The 20,568-nt window shown below is 32.6% G+C and overlaps 2 protein-coding genes across 3 annotated transcripts in view; one reads left to right on the forward strand and one right to left on the reverse strand.

Moving 5' to 3' along the window:
* LOC123712870 (proton-coupled folate transporter-like) overlaps window positions 1-15,722 on the forward strand; it is a 29,150-nt gene extending 13,428 nt beyond the window's left edge. For both annotated transcript variants that reach the window (XM_045666212.1, XM_045666213.1), the window contains 3 exons: window positions 5,144-5,365; window positions 14,376-14,532; window positions 15,535-15,722. In XM_045666212.1, the coding sequence (XP_045522168.1) occupies window positions 5,144-5,365; window positions 14,376-14,532; window positions 15,535-15,619 (464 nt within the window). In that variant the 3' untranslated portion in view covers window positions 15,620-15,722. The remainder of the gene's footprint in view (window positions 1-5,143; window positions 5,366-14,375; window positions 14,533-15,534) is intronic.
* A 1,489-nt stretch (window positions 15,723-17,211) lies between these two features.
* LOC123713678 lies at window positions 17,212-19,975 on the reverse strand. Its single transcript, XM_045667481.1, has 3 exons — window positions 18,980-19,975; window positions 18,655-18,788; window positions 17,212-17,948 (listed from the first exon to the last, which is right to left on the reverse strand). The coding sequence occupies exons 1-3, from the start codon at window positions 19,762-19,764 to the stop codon at window positions 17,782-17,784; spliced, it is 1,086 nt and encodes a 361-aa protein (XP_045523437.1). The 5' UTR covers window positions 19,765-19,975; the 3' UTR covers window positions 17,212-17,781.
* Window positions 19,976-20,568: the final 593 nt, after the last annotated feature.

Raw genomic sequence — 20,568 nt, forward strand, 5'->3', positions numbered from 1 at the left:
TATGGAAATAGCTATAAATAAAATAGGACTGGCACAAAATATTAAAATTATTTCTGAATTTTATCTTATCCATATAGGAATACAGATAACGCCTTAACTCGTGGCGCCATATATTTTGTAAAAACATTTCAATGTTCGTTCTATATTTAAATCTCTATGATCTGTCCAATACCACAAATAGTCCAAAAAGCGTAATATATTATTGTCATAAAACATAGACTTGTGTCCACAAACACAAAACGAGAATATTAATATTAGGTCCTTACATATGAAATTGGCGTTTTGTCGTACTGGCCACTTTGACCTCAAATACCTCCTATTTGGTTAGGAATTTCAAATTTGTACAGCTATTTACTCATGTATTTTTGCTTCGATGACCGTCATTCATTTGTTTTTTTCTGCTGTTTTTTTCTGTTTGCGTCACTCATTTTACAAAATGGAAAACTTAAAGTATCGCATTATTTACGAGTACGAGTTCCGCCGTGGCACTAGTGCTACGGAAACGACTCGAAGGGTAAATGATGTGTATGGCGGTCATGTTGCAAAAGAAAACACAGTTCGTTTTTGGTTCCAACGTTTTCGTTCTGGAAATTTCGACCTGCAGAACAAGCCCTGTGGACGGCCTGAGACCCAAGTTAATAATGAAGTATTGAAGGCTATTGTGGAAGCGGATCCATCGCAAACCACGTCCAAGTTAGCTGCAGGCTGCGGTGTTAGTGATAAAACTGTTTTCATTCACTTGAAGCAGATTGGGAAGATTAAAAAGCTTGAAAGGTGGGTACCTCACGAATTGACTGAAGCAAACCGGCAAACGCGCGTCGACTGCTGCGTTACATTACTGAACCGGCACAATAATCAAGGTATTTTAAACCAAATCATTACCTGTGATGAAAAATGGATTCTCTACGATAATCGGAAGCACTCAGCGCAATGGTTGTATCCTGGCCAGCCAGCCAAATCCTGCCCCAAGCGAAAATTAACCCCAAAAAAGTAACTTGTAAGCGTTTGGTGGACTAGTGCCGGTATTGTTCATTGCAGTTTTCTCAAATCTGGCCAGACTATTACGGCTGATGTCTATGTGAGCAATTGCAAACCATGATGGAAAAGCTAGTGGCTAAACAACCTAGGCTGGCCAATCGCTCCACGCCACTGCTACTTCACGACAACGCAAGACCACACACTGAACAACAGATGGCTACCAAATTAGAAGAGCTTCAATTGGAATGTCTAAGACATCCTCCGTACTCCCCGAACCTTGCTCCAACAGATTACCATTTTTTTCGAAATTTGGACAACTTCTTGCAAGGGAAAAAATTTAACTCTGATGGGGCAGTCCAAATCGCCTTCACAGATTTTATTGATTCCCGTCCGACTGTTTTTTTACTAAAGGGATAAATGAACTACCTATGAGATGGCAAAAGTGCATAGAAAACAATGGTTCATACTTTCATTAATTAAATATATTATATTTAAAAATATTCGACTTTTTGTTCCTCCCATACAAAACGCCAATTTCATATGTAAGGACCTAATATCATAGTATTACTTTATATTAATATTTAACTGGTTTAATGGAATAAAAATAATCTCATTTTAATTACAACCTTGCAAAAAATTAATCCAATGACCCGTTAAAATTAATACATCGATCAATAAGTCGTGACAGTTTATTAGAGCGATGAATGAAGAAATATAAAAATATTATTCATGTATTTCTCGTAATTTCATAATATATTTTGATTGTCATTAACTTAGATTAACTAGCATCAAGGGATTGTGGTCCTTGGTCCAAACCTTGCTGTACACGGTTAGAAAACGAGTTCTTGAAGAAGAGAAGAACGCGAGTGGGATTGCTCACCATCCTCCACAAGACATTAGGTAGATAATAGGGCAACTGTAGGTCCCGTCTTGTCTCTAATTTATTGTACTTTATCCCTAATACAAACTATCTAAACTTATTCGGTTTTTGCTCCAACATAAGACAGTATTTAGGTGACACTCTAACACACTTCTAACCAATCCGTTGTACAAGCTTGTGATTGCCTTAATTTGAGACGTTCTCCTTCGAAGCACAAACCCCATTCTAATCCCGGAAATTTAGTTGGTGGAGTCCATTTAGTTTTTTTACGATAGGTCTATCATGTTTTCTTATTTATTTTCAAAATACAGTTTACGCTATGTTGGGTAATTATTTATTAATGAGACCTAAATTTTTCCCATGCTATATTTTACATAAAATAATGCAACAAATGAAATATTTATTAAAATCGATCTCAATTTTCTTTCTGCAATAAAAATTGCTATTGTCCATTATTTCAATAGAATTGCATAATCTGTGGTTTCATTCTGACAATTGTCAATCTTAATCATTCGTCTATAAAAGTTGGAATGATCTAGAAGTATTCATATTTTAGACGTCATAAGAATGATGTGAATAATCATAACCCATCACACGTATGTTTAGCATCGGAAATTATTATTAGTAACTCCAATAAAACGTGTAAATAAACATGACACATACGACTTTTAGAGTGTGAAACATCGTCAAAATGCAATTTGTTTTGTTTGTAAAATTTATTGATAAGATGCCGTTCGAGTCTAGTTAAAAACGATTTTCAAATGGAAATTTTATAGTTTTATAATAAAACATACGATATCATTTAAAAATATATGTTTTTAATTAGATTTCAACTTTATTTTCATTAAAAACTGTCACTTACACGAGAAAAAAGATATTATGCCACCGTCGCATATTGCATTGAGTCCATAACCAGAAAACTTCGCAGGCGAATTTGAAACGGATACACTGCTTCTATTTCCCGTATCTCAGGAGGCAAACTGTTGTAAAGACATTCTGAAATAGGTTATATTGTTGCGAACGTATTCGGTTCTGATTTTAGTTAGATGTTAGAGTTATGCGAATGTTTATTTATTTACTTACACTTCGTTACACTACAATATAAAAAAATCAACATAATTAAATCAAAAGCGAGGGCAACTGGCGGCCATATCGCTTTCGAGCGATCTCTTCCAGGCAACCACTGTGAGTTAGGAAAAAAAATAAAAATGTATTAAATTACATAAGATAGGCAAGTAGTGCAAAAATAAATGTAATACACAGTTATTAAGACAAAACTAAACAGGACCAAAAAGAACAAACTAAACTAAAAAGATAAAAATAGAAAGTAAAAAGACACATAAATCACGATAATTTAAAATAAGTGAGTAAGAAAGTTAGGGATACGATGTGGACAGGTAATGTTTGTACAAAAGAAATTTAAAGGAATGTTATGTGTTGATTATAGTTATGCCGGCTATGTGTGGGATTGAAGTTAAATATAATGCTCGTGTATTATGTAAATTTTTAACTTAACAATAATTCAAAGTTTTATTCCTTATAGTTTGATTGTCGCCTAATTAAAGACGACACGTCATATTTAATAATATACGTAATCCTTTAATAATCAACTACTACCGTAGGCGATTCAAATTGATTCCTCTTTAATAATGGTATTACTCACGTTACGTAAACGGTCACGTAAAAACCCAACGCATTTCAATTCGTTTTCGAAATATTGCGAAATAATTACCACAAATCTCCTAATATCATTCACTCTAGGAATGCTGACCACTTCAAGTTAATTAACTCTTTACACGGGTCTATATTTCTATTTCGAAATATATTATATAATGTATAATATTATTTCATAAATATTTTGGTACATTGTTTAGTTTATTTTTCTGTAATTGAATGAATAATATTGAGAGATATTTCCAATTTTTTTCTGTAACTCTTCAATTCAAGATAACTACGAAAACAACAAAATGTACCATAATTTAATTATGTTATGTGTGTTAAATCATATACACTTCTATATAATTCTCTACCCTTTTTTAACACAGACTAACAACAGTTTACTTTATAAAAAAGAATATTAATTTTATAAACCGAACACTTAATATTAGTTAAGTTACACACACGTAAACCAAATGCCAAAATAGCCCTTTAGCTTTTCCCACGCTCATAAATTGTGCTATAACATTCTCGTTTCCGATAATGTCCATTAGGTCGCCTACACTTATATACTTTATAGGTAATATAACTGTAGTTAGATTTAAAAAATATCCCTTTACTACATTTTATTACAGTTAGTTTTTTGTTCGTCCACGTCGCTACCCCTTTCTGTGTTGTGTTAGTTATAAGCTCATATTTTAAACAATTAAAGCCAATTGACACCCAACTTCAAACAAAGAGTTTCATTTAACATACATATATTTGAAGATTTCCAAAACTGCCACCGAACTTAACCCCGGGCAAAGATCTTTTTGCTCCGTGAATATCTTGAATTATAATTGCTATTATTTTCTTTTGGATATGTAGCATATATAGAATTTTGCAATCAGAAACATATTATAACATTTGCGCAAATTTCTAAATAAACTAACTAAACTAATTTAAAGTCAATATAACGAAGATGGCAACACTTCTTCGAAACGGAACTAACTTTATTAATCGTGTTGCCGTTTTTGAACTGAAACTTCTTAAGGCACATAAGGTATTTTTGTTCGGGTGAAACGTCACGAAGATGTTCAAAGTTTTTGCCGAAGAAAAGGGAGAGAGTGATTGAGACCGATTGAGAGAAAGTGAGAAAGAGCGATCGTAGCATTAAGCAAATAGCCATGGAGCGCGAGTAGAACGACAATAGACTATTACAAGATGTTTAGATAATGTTGAATCATGAACTTATATTGCATATTTTACTTATCATAATGTTTTAGTCACAAAAATACCAATATAAATCTCATCGAATCATGTAAATATCGAAAAAGTAATTTAAAAAAAATATATTTGTGATTAGTATTAATTTTCGTCACTTTTAATATTTTAGTGACAATTAAATTCATTAAACTCCTAACATATCTTCCTTTTACCATCCCTTTTAAGTCTCGGAAATGTAAAGTTTTAGATTTGTATAAATATGAACAAGACTTAAGAATTAGTTTACCAAAGAAGTTTCACTTCTGATATGTGTACTTTCCACGCACGCACTTTTTTAAATTTTATATTATAACGTTAACTATTCGATTGTATTAATCGAGTTTTGTCTTCAAAATTTAATGAAATTATATAATCGTATTACAGGTTCCTTCATTACAATATACCTGTTCAGTAAGAGATGGAAAATCGAAGACAGCATTATCGGAATTATTGCTTGTGTCAGCCGTGTAGCTGCCAGTGTGGTGTATGCGATGGCACCGAACAGAACTGTGTACTTCCTGGGACCAGTTCTAGATATGTTCAGTGCGGCTGCTGCGACGTCCCTTCGATCGATTGCTACTAAGTTGGTCAATGCAGATGAAGTTGGTAAGTAATAATTTTTGATTGTTTGAAAACTTTTTTTGGGGTTCATGAATATGTCGAACAACTTAACGGACCATACACGTTAACTAGTAAACCTCGCATTTGTGATGAATTTTAAATTTCAAACGTATTTACAATCCTTAGACAATTATTTCCTGGACTATTATTATGTTCTGTGAAGAATGTTAGAAGGCCTTTAGAAATCCGTATTCGAATTTTAAAATATACCAGTACCACCATTTTGTCTCCCTCTTTTTAATTTAGATCATTTAGATTTTAGACACAGAAAAGATAATTTATCACATATTTTGTTTTGACTGTTTTCTAAGATCACTCATTCCGGTAACAATTTGTTTCATGAAAAAATAATTATTACAATATATATCTATAAAGCGGTATTAGAAACTCCATGACACAATATGACTGAGACCTTTAAGACTTTGAACTAATTAACTCCTGAACAACTCGTAGTAGGAAAATTAATATATTATATTTTTTTATAATAATTAATATTTTAGAACATATAAGATTTCCACAGCGCAATGAACGAACTAAACAAAATATTTGACTACAAATATAACCCAGGAGTGACGGGTGACATTATCATTATATATATTTGATAATTATAGCGCATATAGTTAATTCAATTTTCCACACTTGAGGTTTTAGTTATGGCTTCAGAAACAGTTTAGTATATATTGAATAGTCTCATTCTCTCAGAGCAGGCGGAAAGTAATAAACGGCTCAAATATAAGGCCTTCAAATGCACAGGCGCTAATTAAAGATTTAAGTTGCCTGGTAGATAATACCGGTGAATCCAGAGCTGGAGCTTTCCTCACTCAACAAATAAGTATCGCAATACAGCGAGAAAAACTGCCAGCGTTAAAGGTACATTGTCACAGGGACCTAACTTTTTAAATTTGTTTTAGATTATCTATTTGTCAAAATACTACATAGGTGTTTATTGTTTTTACTAACCTCAACCGAAGGTTGGCCAGAGCCAGAGCAGTGTTGGCCTAGTGGCTTCAGCGTGCGACTCTGATCCCTGAGGTCGTAGGTTCGATCCCCAGCTGTGCACCAATGGATTTTCTTTCTATGTGCGCATTTAATATTCGTTCGAACGGTAGAGGAAAACATCGTGAGGAAACCGGCTTGCCTTAGTCACAAAAAGTCGACGGTGTGTGTCAGGCACAGAAGGCTGATCACCTACTGCCTATTCAATTCACGAACGATCATGAAACAGATACAGAAATCTGAGGCCCAGACCCAAAATGTTGTAGCATCATTGATTTATTTATTTTTAACCTCAACCGTGATCATTGACCATCAAATGTGATCATTACAACAAAATATAAAATTTTAGTTAAAATATCTTTGAAATATAATTATTAATATTGACAATTAATGTTCTATATATATGGCATGTCTACAAAAATATTTCAAAATCGACGAGTGGTGTTGGCCTAGTGGCTTCAGTGTGCGAATTTCATCCCTGAGGTCCTAGGTTCCATCCAATTAGCTCCAATAGACTTTCTATATGCGCATTTAACGAAGAAAAACATCGCGAGGAAACCGGCTAGTCTTAGACCCAAAAAGTCTACGGCGTTGGTCAGGATCCTTCTTGCCTATTATATTGACAATATATCATGATAAATCTGAGGCATATTTAGTTTGTAGCGTCACCGATGTTATTTTAAACGAATTTACAAAAATACATGATTATACAATCATCTTTATACAATTTATAACTCGGTTTACATTGACAAGAATCGATTATCATGTGCTAGTTTTGTTAATGCAACAATCTGACACGACTCACGCGATCCCTCAGCTACCATTCATTGATAAATTAGCTTTAAAATAAATTGCGTGTTTTTACAATTTTTATTGCTATTAATGGTAATTTGAATAAAGTAGAACATTAATTAAGGTGAAATTAAAGGCGCTGGACAGATACAGATGGTAAAAGATTATCCGATCCACATTCTTCCTTGCTGACAGCCGCTTCCGCCTATGCCTGCGCCCAGACATGAGCTACCGACTGAAGAGTAGATTGAAGGCTTTGTCAAGAAATAAGAAACACTATGACTTGGTCTCTGTGGCTAATACACGCCATAGCACCACATTGATGGCTATAAGTCCTTCACGGTCAGCGACTCAAGACTGTAGTTTGCGACTCCCGGTCTACTGTAAAGTCAAAGTCAAAAAAAATACATTAAATGCTTCTAATTTTACATTTACTGCCAGTTCTCAAATCAAGTGCATAGAACAGAAGAGAAGACCTGGCAATAAACTCTCGCAATTTTAACCGCCATGTTTGTTTTTTGTATTACACAACGTTTGTAAGGAGTTGCAACCATTACACCATGTTCCACATGACATCAGCAGGAGATATGGTGAAATAGGAGCACGCACTTACATTCTCGTGGGAACAACACGCAAATACATAGTCGAAATAACTAACATCACCGCATACGCGAATTCAAGTTCGACCAGTCACCACAAGTAGCACCCGTTCACGAGTATCACGCATGGCCAGCTATCGGCCCCCTCGCCATATTTAAGGGAGAGAGACAACCTGACGCATGGACGCCGCCACAAGCAATGACATTTAAGCGAGCATGACGATCCTTGAAATGAGAACTTGGCTACATAAGAAAATAATAATAATACATACTAATTATATGTAGGAAAGGCCGGCAACGCATACACTCGGTGCCTATGAGTTATAATGACTGCCCTTTTTAGAAGTATGCTAGTTGCCTCCCTATTCGGTGTAAAAAAATATATTTTTGGGTGTAAGCCGGTTTCCTCACAAAGTTTCCTACACTGTACGAGCGTTGTTACCTTTCTATGTTAAATGCTAACTTTGCTCCAGACATGCATCCTCGGAACATATATTATATAGTCTCAATTTAAAGTACCCGTATCAGCCTGGATAACCTTAATTAATAAATTTATAACGTATTTGTACTACTTTTTATCATATCTGTATATAATGTAAGGAGCTTCTTGATAAGTGCACTTACACCGCTTACTTTATAACAGATTTTAAAACTGTCATCAAAGATAGACAATGGATATATATAAAACGCAAATTCGGCCCCACATGGAGTACTGTTCTCACCTCTGGACGGGAGCTCCCCAGTACCAGCTCCTTCCGATTGACCGTATTCATCGAAGAGTGATTCGAATCGTCAACGACCAGTCACTTTCCGTGCGACTTGATCCTTGGCGTTGCCCCCTAGCAGAGAGGCTCTGCATCTTTTTTCTTTTTTTTATAAAATAGGGGGCAAATGGGCAGGAGGCTCTAATCTAATCTTTTTTTAGAGAACACCGCATTTACCATGGCGTGTGTTGTTCGGACTAATTCGGCAGATGGGATTTGCTCTCGAACGTCAAGACAATATTTAAAATACCATCCGTATCACCTCGATGTCCGTCGTTCCACAATTGAGCGATTTTTAAGGCAGTTTTTGCCGCGCACTACCAAGAAAAGAGAGTACCAATTCTTGTAAGGCCAGCAACGCACTGGCGAGACTTCTGGCAATGCGAGTGTCCATGGGTATCACATCAGGTGAGCTTAGTGTTCGTTTGCCTCCTATTACATAAAAAAACATAATTAATACAATATAAAAATAATCTTTACATCTAAATCAATTTTAAGGGTAACATTTTGATTTGGAGTATAAGTATGCCAATTCTTGGATAACATATGGGAGATATTCCGCGCTGATTTTCGACTTCAAATCTTGCCCTGAGATATCGCGAATGAAATCTTGCAGCAGCCAGTTTATTAATAAATGTAATCAGGACAGAGATAGAGTAATTGCTGTCCACTGATAATTACACTCAGTACTTGAAGTGGGTGTATATCATTATGGATTTATTTATAAATGCAGTAATAGTTCGTTCAACAAGACTAATTTATAGAAAAAATAAACATTGTATTTCGCTTGAAATATTGAACACATGCTTTATCGAGAAAATTAGACTATAAAAATGAGTTGGTCATAGGTATTTAACATCTTATTTTTTATTTATATAAATCGATAACGTAAAAGGCGTTTATACACGTGTATAAACTTATACGTTTAATTAAGTTGCCATGTTTATGTCTTTTCACAATGATATTATCACTTATAATTACATAGGAGATTAGTATAATATTTGATTTGTCTAAAAAGCCTTATTTCTATTAAACTTCAATTCGCCGTATCTTTTACGTCACGACTACATTACAAATGTTAATTAAAAGATGTAAATTTGGTAATATTCCATTAGAAGTATCGTTGAAAAGGTCTTGGATTGGTTGTTCATTACTAATAAGTCGATGTTAATTTACAATTTAATGTTCCTCAGTGTTGCCTGAAATTGTTGGAATTGTATTAAATTGTAAACTATGTTTTTTTATGTAATAGGAGGGAAATGGCAAAACTGTTATGTGATACCGCCGTCCATGAACACTTACATTGACAGAAGGCTTGCAAGTCCTTTTAAGAATTGGTACGCATACCAAACGATAAAAATAATTTCAATTACAAAAATTCTTTATTTCGTTACACAAAAATTTAATGTGGTACATATCCAGTTAGTTCCTAGAATGTAACAAAATTAAACACGTTTTTAAAGCCGTTTTGCTTGTTTAAACACTTATAAAACAGATACCTAGGTAGCACTGAAAATATTTAGAAAATGAAAAACGACTAGTAGAGTTGCCGATACTTTTATTGTTTTCGAAGTAATCTCCGTTCCTCTCTACACATCGTCGAAAGTCGTAGGGCGCCAGGTCAGGACTTTATGGCGGATGACTCATTATCTCGACACCTGCCATAGTCAGATATTCAACAGTCCGTTTTGCGGAGTGCGCTGAAGCATTGTCGTGGTGAACGAGATGGGGCTTCAGTAAGAAATGCTAATCGCAGCCTATCATAGGTTTGTTGTTGAGTAAGCCCACAATGAAAGTCATAATAAATCATTGACCGAATTTTTTCTCAGATTAGGTTAATTTTGACGTGTAACAAGAAAATTTAGATTTGTAGCCAATTCACAAAAACAGATTACAAATAAATGCAATATTCGACATTAGGTTACCAAAGAGTTCTAAAATTTGCCAGTAAAGTAAAAAAACTGGCCAGTTCTAAAAAATTTTAGTGTTACCCACGTAAAACTAAAGTTCTAACGTTTCAAAAGGTTAACTAAATTTACCTTACCAAATGATAAATATAAGATTTGTTTTTATTTTACTTATTTGGATTTATCCTCAGTCTGTCATTTTTCGGTGGTATATTTGGCTACCAACAGAGGACTTCCCATTCCGAAACGAAGCTCAACTCTATAATATTTTGTAGACATTTACGGTAATAAGAAAACCCGACATAACTCCTTGGCTCTTCTTAGATCGTGTAAATTGAAGATATCATGTATTTCATTCAATATGAGTAAACTAATTTCGACTTCTACGTTGCTAAGTAAGAAAAGCTTATTTTACGTTAAGCTGCCGCCACTTCTACGGAGCTTGCGTATCTTCGGATGTTGTGGATGTTGATGACAGTGTCATCATGGGTAGAGGCAGATATTTTTTCCCTAAGTAGAGTAGAGAGAGGCTGATAAGACCACTCCTTTTGTGGGCCACGGACAAAAACTGCATCATGATTATGACTTATTACTTAATGTGTGATATACAAAAATTCACTGTAATATTAACCTTGATGTATTTTTGATCTTCGTTATCAATTTAAACAAATTGTGCACGGCTATTGTTAATATTGTAAATTAGATTGGTCTACTCGCTTGCTTTGTTCATTATTAAAACAATAGATTATATTTTCTTATAAACAAAGAAGTGTGATCAATATGCGTATAAAATATCTTATTTAAATTATAATGAAAGACTTTAAAGACATATCAAAATGTTTTTGCTTTATGCGGTATTATCATTGTTTAGCCAAGTAATACTTTTCTAGATTTCAAAGAGTATTGGTTCAATGCCTGATGAAACAATAAAAACGAACTCAAGAAGCTGTTATGGGTATACCAGAAGGTATACCACGAGGTGAGAATAGCTAGGTCTAAGTTTAAATCATAGTCTATTATGTAAATATTGCTTAAAGTTGGCTACCGTATTATCAGTACTTTTTTAATTTCGTGAGAGACTATAAAATGTAATGTAAATAGGTCATGGTTTTAAATGCCAAATATTATAAATTTAATGATTAAACCATGCGATTAAATTCTTTATTGAAACTTTTTTCATTCAGGAATAAAATTGTTGCTAACTCACAATGTTACCTAGGTAACATTTCACCATAAGAAAAAAATGGCTAATAATCTAAGATTGAATAAAGAAAATCAAAATATTACTTTCAATTTAAAGCCGTAGAAAATCTGATTCGCCGCAGACAGTACGTTACACACAACAAGATCAAAATTATTAACATTTTTATTTCTATAGACTTTTGTAATTATTTTTGTTAGTCATTCAGAAAGTTATATTAACAAAACAACATCGACATCACGAGGATCCAGAATGTCTTAGAATCACGATGTGTGTAGGACACACTACACCTACACCAAAATAAACCAGAAAAGCCTGGATACGTCCCTTATTGGAAGGCTATTGAATACATTATAAAAGGATAGCTGTGAAGTGAAGAAATCACAAGGCAGATCGTCTCGCTTGACTGTAATTGGTATGGACGTTGACCAATAACAATCTAACTTGATTTTGGATTTTTTGTAAATCTTTCAATTTAATAAATTTGCAAAATCCTTCTCCCTTGTATATGATATTTTAAATAATTTAAACTTCTGTTTACAATTCAGTATTTTCTATAATCTATTGTAACTAGGGATGCATCCGATACCGATATATCGGCGATGTTTTAATTGCCGATGCCACATGTACAACAATACTTTTCAAATTTGGAATTTCCACATTTGATAATTCCAAAGCTATATGTATTGCTATCCTTATTTATGGCTTTTAAATGAGTTCGCATCTGAGAGATTATTTTCCACTGCATGTCTTATATAGACAGACTTGCGTAAACGACTTCCTCCCCAAAACATGAGGATGCTCTGTTTTTTAAACAAAAATCTTATCAATGTTAATTTTAATTATCAAATTTAAATATTTTAATTTAATTATTAATCTTAATTCTTAAATTTAGTGAACTAAACCTTTAATCTTATTCAAAGTTTGTGACTGTTTATATTTTAATTTAATTTTAATTAAAAATTTAAACCAAACTTGATGTATTTTACCTTAATTTAAATTCACTAAACCGGTATCCAAATATATTTCTATAAGAGTATCGGCATCGGTATCGTATCGGCAAAAAGGCGTATCGGTACATCCTTAATGTAAATAAATACCTTTGAGCAGTGTTGGCCTAGAGGCTTGAACCTCTTATGAAGGCTAAAACTTAGGTCAACGTGAAATTGTTGAATTTATTTAAATTAAAAAAAAAACCTTCTTGTAGTGCCTATCCACTACTGGAGATTGGCGGTCTGCTCCTCATACTTCTTATTCTTCGCCAAGCGCATTAGCTGTTCTACGCTGGCCACTCCCGTCCATTCTCTGATAATGCGGGCCACGACTTCCTCCTTCTGCCAGCGCATCTTTTCCCCTCGACCTTGCCCATCATGATGATTTGAAGAAGTCGGTACCGTTCGTGTCGAAGCACATGTCACAAGTATCTTATCTCCTTCTTTTTAATCGTCAAAATGAGTCCTCGGTATCGTTTGGCGCGCCGTAAAGCTTCTTCATTCGTGACTTCGTGACACAGATTATCTTCAGCTACTATTATAACTGTTTATATTAATTAACAAAAACAGTTATCATTTCTGATGACAAAATTAAATTCTTAATAAAAAATATATTAAAATGTTAATTAATGTTTACTTTTTCTAACTATTTCATTTGAATTTTATAAAAAAAACCTGCTACATGTACAGTTATTACTTTGATAAAAAGTGGCAAAATTATTCATAGAGTTGATTGGATACTTGTCTAATTACAACTACAAGCAACTGAAACATAGAATAGCATTCAGAGTGGAGAAGAAGCACGTTCTATGAATATGGATTAGTTTTCATACTAATTCTTGATATAATTTCTGCATAATTCGTGTCTCACACTCTTGGGCAACTTAATAAAGTGACGCGGGATAACGGGTTTCGGCCTTGGAGACTAATTGAATCCTTACTACTACTACAAGAGGCAAGGGCCCCATTTTTAGGACGGGAAACAGGGTAACAGTTTCCCTTGATCCAAGCCCACGGCAGAGCATCTATAAACATCCTTTTTTTAATGGTGAATATGCGCCTACACAAACTCGCGCCATGGATATCGAGCTTGACGGGTCCATTCAAAGCCGTCAGCTCTCATTCAAAGGGGAAGCGACACCCTACCCCATAAAAATCCTCTGCACTCACGCCCTTAAGATGGGCCCTCGGGGTTCCCCAAAGCATTCAACCCAAGTTTCCCAGGATATCCATAAACATCCTTTTTTATTGTTTGTTTATTGTTTATAAATTTACTGACGCCGGGGCAATGATTTAAATGTGACGCGGGGATTGTGGGGTTCAGACCGTATGGTGCAATGGACACCTACCCACTAAAACCGAACAGCCTCGTCTGTTTGCTATGGACGGGAGGCGCGGTAACAGTTTCCATCCATAAACATCCTACCCTAACCTTATCTTTAAACTATCATCATTCATGTACTCACTGTCTTTAAGTTATTGTAAACCTATTTATTAAGTTATCTGTGCAAATTTACATACAAAATTAATCCTGTATCGTGATATTGAATAAACATTCTGACAGCAGTAATATTTGCTGTTAAATGCTTTTCTTCTTTCGTGTTAGATCACACTTTTGTCTCATATATTAGATCAGACACGAACTTTTAGTATCAAACCTGTTGCCCTCGTTTTCCTAAATAAAACTTAGGTATTATGTATTTATAGTATTTGACTTTTAAATAATAAATATTTTATTTTTCAGGTAAAACGAGCTCTCTAATCAGCATATCGGAAGCGTTGGTGCCAGTAATATATTCGCCGGTCTACAGCAAGGTCTACTTGAGCACATTGTCCACGTTCGCTGGAGCTTTTTATCTCATCAGTGCCAGCTTAGCAGTTCCTGCTAGTCTAATTTATATGTAAGTACTGTCAATTTTAAATAGTTTAGAATAGGTAATAATTTCTCTTCAAATCCCACGTAAAAAGATTTAGGGTCCTTCAAGAAGGCCCGACAACGAGCTCGCGCCTACTGGCGTTGAGATTATCCATGGGCATGGCCATACGTATGCCTTAATATCACGTGAGCCTCTTGCCCGTTTTCCCACTGTTCTATAAAAATAGTAATTCAGTTTTATTATACTGCAATAACGCGTTGACGCTGTTTTTAAGGGAATGAAATATAACAGTGTGTGCCAAACGTTTCTTAAAGGTCATAAATATATAATATACATTCGTGAATTAGTAGTAAGTAAATGAGTTTGCTTTATATTGTATTAACACCACTCAAACAAATCTGACAGATATATTATATAGAGTATGATCAATATAAATATGCGTAATAGTATCTGATATTTTCACGTGCCGAAGCAATACATAATGACAAAAAATGCCTTCGGTCAATTACCGGTTTTATTATTAAAAATAATAATAACGTGGATAGATAAGTAAAATTTACAAGTAGCTTTAATTATATTTTAAGTTAAAAAACACGACACATTGCGCAGTTAAATTTAATTAATTCGCGGTTATATCCGTTAACGGAATTTTATAACACTTGCGTAACCCATTAGATATTATTTTCAGACGTTTTCTATTTAAATTGGCATAATAATGAAATGTGTTTACGTCGCGTTTTTACCAGGAATCGATGAATTTTTCAATATTTACAGTATTATTTAGTAGTAATGACCTCACTACTGCGTTTGTTAATACTAAAATGGCAAATATTATCATAAACAGATGTTTAAATTATTTTGACAGTAAGGTGAATGTCATATGGTATTCCCTTTGTGGCTTTGACATAGACTAGTAACCAATACAGAGTATAAAAGTAAAAAAAAACTTTTTTATTTTATCTAATATTATGGCAATGTTTTTAACTTTATGCAAGTTTGCAAGTAAAAAAAACATTTTTGTTTTAGAACGCTTTACATCATTCGACGAAGGGAAATCCAGCAAGAGCAGTCCACAGAAAATAAATGTGATGGCGAAGTAACAAGATTTTAGCCAATTTATGTTATTGTATTAAATATATTTATTGTTAAGTTTATTTGCTAATACCTATGTACCTATTGGAAAATCTCAATAAAGATAATGTTTCTATTGGTAACCCGGAGTTTCTTTTGTAATTTTTTTTTATATTATGGCAGTAGTTTAACTTTTTGTAATTTTTACGTTTATGAAAGTTTGATAATTGCGTAAAAAAATGGGTTGTATGTTTTAAAGTAAATGTGTCATTCTATAATAGCATGAGTATTTTAGTAGCTACACAAATATTATAAAGAGAAATGATTTCATTCTTTATTTGCCTTGAATAGACTGGACCGGTTTGAACAATTCTATCACCATAATAATCCTACATCCTGTGGCCTATCTACAGAATATTTCTAAAAAGTTGAAGTCTCGTATGTAAACATCCAAAATGTACCACAAAAAATACTAAATGCAGAAACTATGGACAATACAGTGTAAAGTGATGTACATGTTTATTATGAGACATCAATATCTACAAAAAAGTCCACGATCTATCCGTCTAACAAAAAAAAATGAGTTTCAAAGTCTATTCATTCATTTGTTAGTCGTGGATAATGGCAAACAGCCTCTTATCTAGGTAGGTTAGGTAGCTTCATATCACACCAACACTGCTCAATAGTCAATATACACGCTAAAGAGTCAAAGCATATGTCATAAAAAATTAACATTTTTTAATTATGTATCCAGCGAAATTTAAAAATATCTAGTCATATTTTCTTACATTCACTGTTACAATAACAAAACGGTGGTGGCGCCAAAACCCGAAAGAATACAGCGCATGAGCTAAAACGTGGGCTATTACTTTAAGATCGACATCTTTTTATTTCAAAGTTGGTGATTTTTTTTCTTTTTAAAAATATAATGATCAATTAAGTTGGTGATCTTTTTTGTGATGGATATTAAAGGGAGTTATAGCACCGCACATGAATATAATATTTTGACTATAAATACCAAATTGAAAAAGCACACGAACATTCGGCTGTTGCGCGGGAAATCATTAATTAATCTAATATTTTAAAAATAATAATCGACTTGTAATAGGTTCATTTTTCTGTTTCTGTTTATTTTTAAGGGATGTGAAAAGAACCCTAGAATCTACTAAAAAATGAGCTTACTAACGCTAAAGGTAAATTATAGTGTGTTGTTAAATAGAAGTACTGATAACCTTTACACGTTTCCTCGTTGTTATTGGGAGTAATAAACTATTATACATAACCGAAAACAAATACATCAAATGTATTTCGTATAGTTATATACCATTATAAAATTATCTTGGGCTCAGATTTTTGTTTCTTGATATTTTTTTCTAAATAGGCATGTAGGTGATAAACTCCGTACACACCAACGATTTTTAAGCTCAAAGGCAAAATGTGGTTTCCTCACGATGTTTTCCTGTACCTTACAAGTAGACACAAAAAAGTAAAGTAGGTTTTCGATGGATATTACTAACGCTACCTATTGAGCTTTGGAGGTAACTGAAGTAAGATAATGTTCAAGGGTTTTTAACAAGGCATATTTAAACAATAGATATAGAAAAAGTGTATTCAATTTAATATCTATACTATACAGACAATATGTACAATACATATTAAAACTTCTTTATTTACAGAATTACTATTAAGTCTTACATGATACAATCCTGAGGATGTAAAACATATTATGCTTTTACTGTTATACAAATAACAATTTTTAGTCCTTATTATTGTTATTAAGAAAAAATTTAATACAAACATATTGTAAAGTCTAAAACATGAATATAGAATACTTGATTTCTCTATTAAAATTATCTATGAAGAATTTTATGATATATACTTCATCATGTCACAATTGGTTGTACACATTACGGTATTACTCATAAACATGCAAAAAGTTTGTCTGTTCTTTGCTCAAATCACTCATATAAATTAATATGCTTTATAATTCAACTGTCTTTGAAATGTGACATGATATATATTATAGTACTATGTATATATGTGTCGTGTATATAGCTCAAAACTTTCATACAGTTAGATTATCACAAAATACTGATATATTATAAACCACACTTTGTACGGTTTTAAAATGTTGATTTTATGAAATTCAATGTCACACTCATGTAGCGAGCAAACTTTACAGACTTGTTGGCTTACTTCAAACTAAAATTTAAATTTAAAGTCCTCAACCTTAGTAGGAATTGTCTTGTCACCTTCCTTTCTAATCATAACTTTGATGAACTGGCTCTGCTGGTATGATGGTATGGAAACTCCAAGCACCTCACAATTCCGTAGGATTTCTGTGCAGCCTCTTACATCTTTGTATCTTACTAAAAAATTACAAATATATACACACACATGCACATTATATTTAATGGATGGAAAATAGTGTAGAATAAACTTATTAATGTCTAAGTGCTTTTTCTGTATAAATAATATTGTAATAAAAACCCTAGTAAGTGCATAGAGGATAAAAGTAATCATTAATACTTTATAAATATAATTGATGGTCTTCTAAACTTGTGACCTGGGCAAAAAAAACTTGTTGCATTTGGCTAATAATATTAATATGCGAGAAGATGGAAGTCAGCTGAATTTGTGCCACTCCAAATATGTATTTATAATTTGAATTATAAATATTTATTTGATTAACCTAATGAAGAAGGGGTAAGAAACATACATATTTGTTAGAGAAGAAACAAACTGTGACTTATCTAGTTCACACAATACAAGCTATCAGACATGTATCAATAACTTATATGTGTTTTAAATACTACAACATTAATTAATCTGAGTGGCCTTTGTTAAAAATTAAATGTATATTTATGCTAAGATTGATTTTGACTTGTGTGGACTTTACAAATAATATATTTTTAGTACTACCAATGTACCAGTATTCTGGTATAGAGATCAATTTTTAAGATATCTTGTTTGAGTCAACAACAATTTTTATTTTGCCAAAAACCTGAATCATCTGGATTATACACCATCAGCATTAACAACTACACCATAGTCGTACAAGTATGAAGTACTTACGCTTAAAGTTAAATAGAATTTGTATTACATTAGCATACTGATCCATCATTTTGTACTTCAATAGAGACTGCATGAGTCTTGTAACTGCGTCTTCATTGTGTTCTTTTAAAATACTAAGACAAATGGTAGGTGAGCTATAAAAAGTATTAGTATCAATTAATATCACATTTTATTTATTTTTCAATATACATGTTTAGCAACAAAAATCTATACAGGACTAAAAAACTACATATAACACTGAAATTAATAAAAACTGATTTTTTGATGATACTCTTAAGTTATAATACATTGTAATATTAAAATACAATTTGTTTTTTAAACTTACATGTCTGCTATAATACGTTGGAGAGTCTTAGAGGTCTCCAATAATTCATCAGCTAACATTTGATCAGAGAACCAATCACTTTTCCAGCAAATATGCCAAAGACAGATCAATGGATAATTGTCTTGCCATTTATTACTAAATTCTAATACATATCTTTTAAAAATAACAAGGGACGCTTCTGATCTGTTCATAACTGAGTCCTGAATTAGATCCTTTAAAATTATTCTGTAAAACCCTCTTAGATTTTCATTTTTTTTATAGGCATCAAGTAAAATAGACAGTCCTTTATCAGAATTACCTTTCATACATTGAGCTTTTGCAACATAATGGACAAATTCTCCATTTTTCTTATACAAAACAGGTGTGATCCTAGAACAGTAGTTTTGTAAAAGTTCTACAAGTTCAACTTTAGGTCTTGTACTGTACACTCTAAATAGTTTCTTAATCACATCTTTTCCAATAGTTATTTTATATTCAAAACATTCCTTGATAAATTTTATTACTTCTTTATCTTTGTTTTGATGTTCTAGTTCTAATAGAATGTTGTCTAAATCAATTCCAGACAATTTAGACAGATCGGTATTATAAGTTCTTATATATCCATCATTGTTAGTGAAATCGTTATGCATGTTTTGTGGAAATCTAGGCATTATAGTATCTCCTTTATTGAGGTGTCTGCTCATATAGGAGAATGTATCTATAGCGTCTATTGTACTATAGTTAACCTTTCTACCTAAACTTTTAATATAGAAAATAAGGCGTAGGTTTTTACCAAACATGTTCATTTTGAAATCAAGTGTAATATGAAGAAATACCAATATTAGTCAGTTTCAGGTGATTATTTCCATTGCCGACTTATAATATTTCTTCTTCGCTTCGACTATTATTAAACTAAAGGTAATGAAGGTAAAAATTAAAATTTATAATTTATAGAACATAAAAATCCCAATTAATGGAATTTATCATTAATTTCTTTCTCATACTTGAGTTATTTGTAGCACAGACATTGCAAAACAATGAAATTTGATTATTGTTATATTACTGTCAGTTTGAACAACTTGACAATTGACCTGGAATAATGTTAAAGTTAGTATTTTTAAAAATATTATAATAAATAAATTAATGTAAAGGCTAAATGAATATAGAGTGCACACATAAAAATAATTATATTTATGTTTAGTAACAATTATTGACAATATTGTTAATTACAGCTGTAATTTTACGTAGTCATATGATTTTTTACTAGATGGCAGAATAACAAGTACAAAACAATATAATTCTTGTTCAATCGACCTTAAGTTCTAAAGACTGTTACATACATAGGTATTGCTACTGAGTACAAGATGGCAGCACATACAAATAAACGTGATTCAGTAATTTGACATTCATCATAATTATTCCGTTATTATTAAGTTTCAAATGAAAAGCATTAATTATAGAGGATAGTTGATTTGTTTGGCGGTATGACTTTAATATAATGAGGTAAAAGGGACAACAAGAATTGTACTAATTAAAAATATTTAATTATTATTTTTGTTATGAGTGTAACAACATTTTTGCAAACTGTTTTCGATGGTAAAAATATAAAA

The sequence above is a fragment of the Pieris brassicae genome, chromosome 8, assembly GCF_905147105.1.
Source record: "Pieris brassicae chromosome 8, ilPieBrab1.1, whole genome shotgun sequence".
Taxonomy (NCBI): Eukaryota; Metazoa; Arthropoda; class Insecta; order Lepidoptera; family Pieridae; genus Pieris; species Pieris brassicae.

Coding starts and splice junctions, on each gene's coding strand:
- LOC123713678 (XM_045667481.1), bottom strand. CDS start 19,764: ATGAACATGTTTGGTAAAAACCTACGCCTTATTTTCTATATTAAAAGT. Junction 18,789..18,979: donor CAACGTATTATAGCAGACAT/GTAAGTTTAAAA, acceptor TACTTTTTATAG/CTCACCTACCATTTGTCTTA. Junction 17,949..18,654: donor AATTCTATTTAACTTTAAGC/GTAAGTACTTCA, acceptor GTAATTTTTTAG/TAAGATACAAAGATGTAAGA.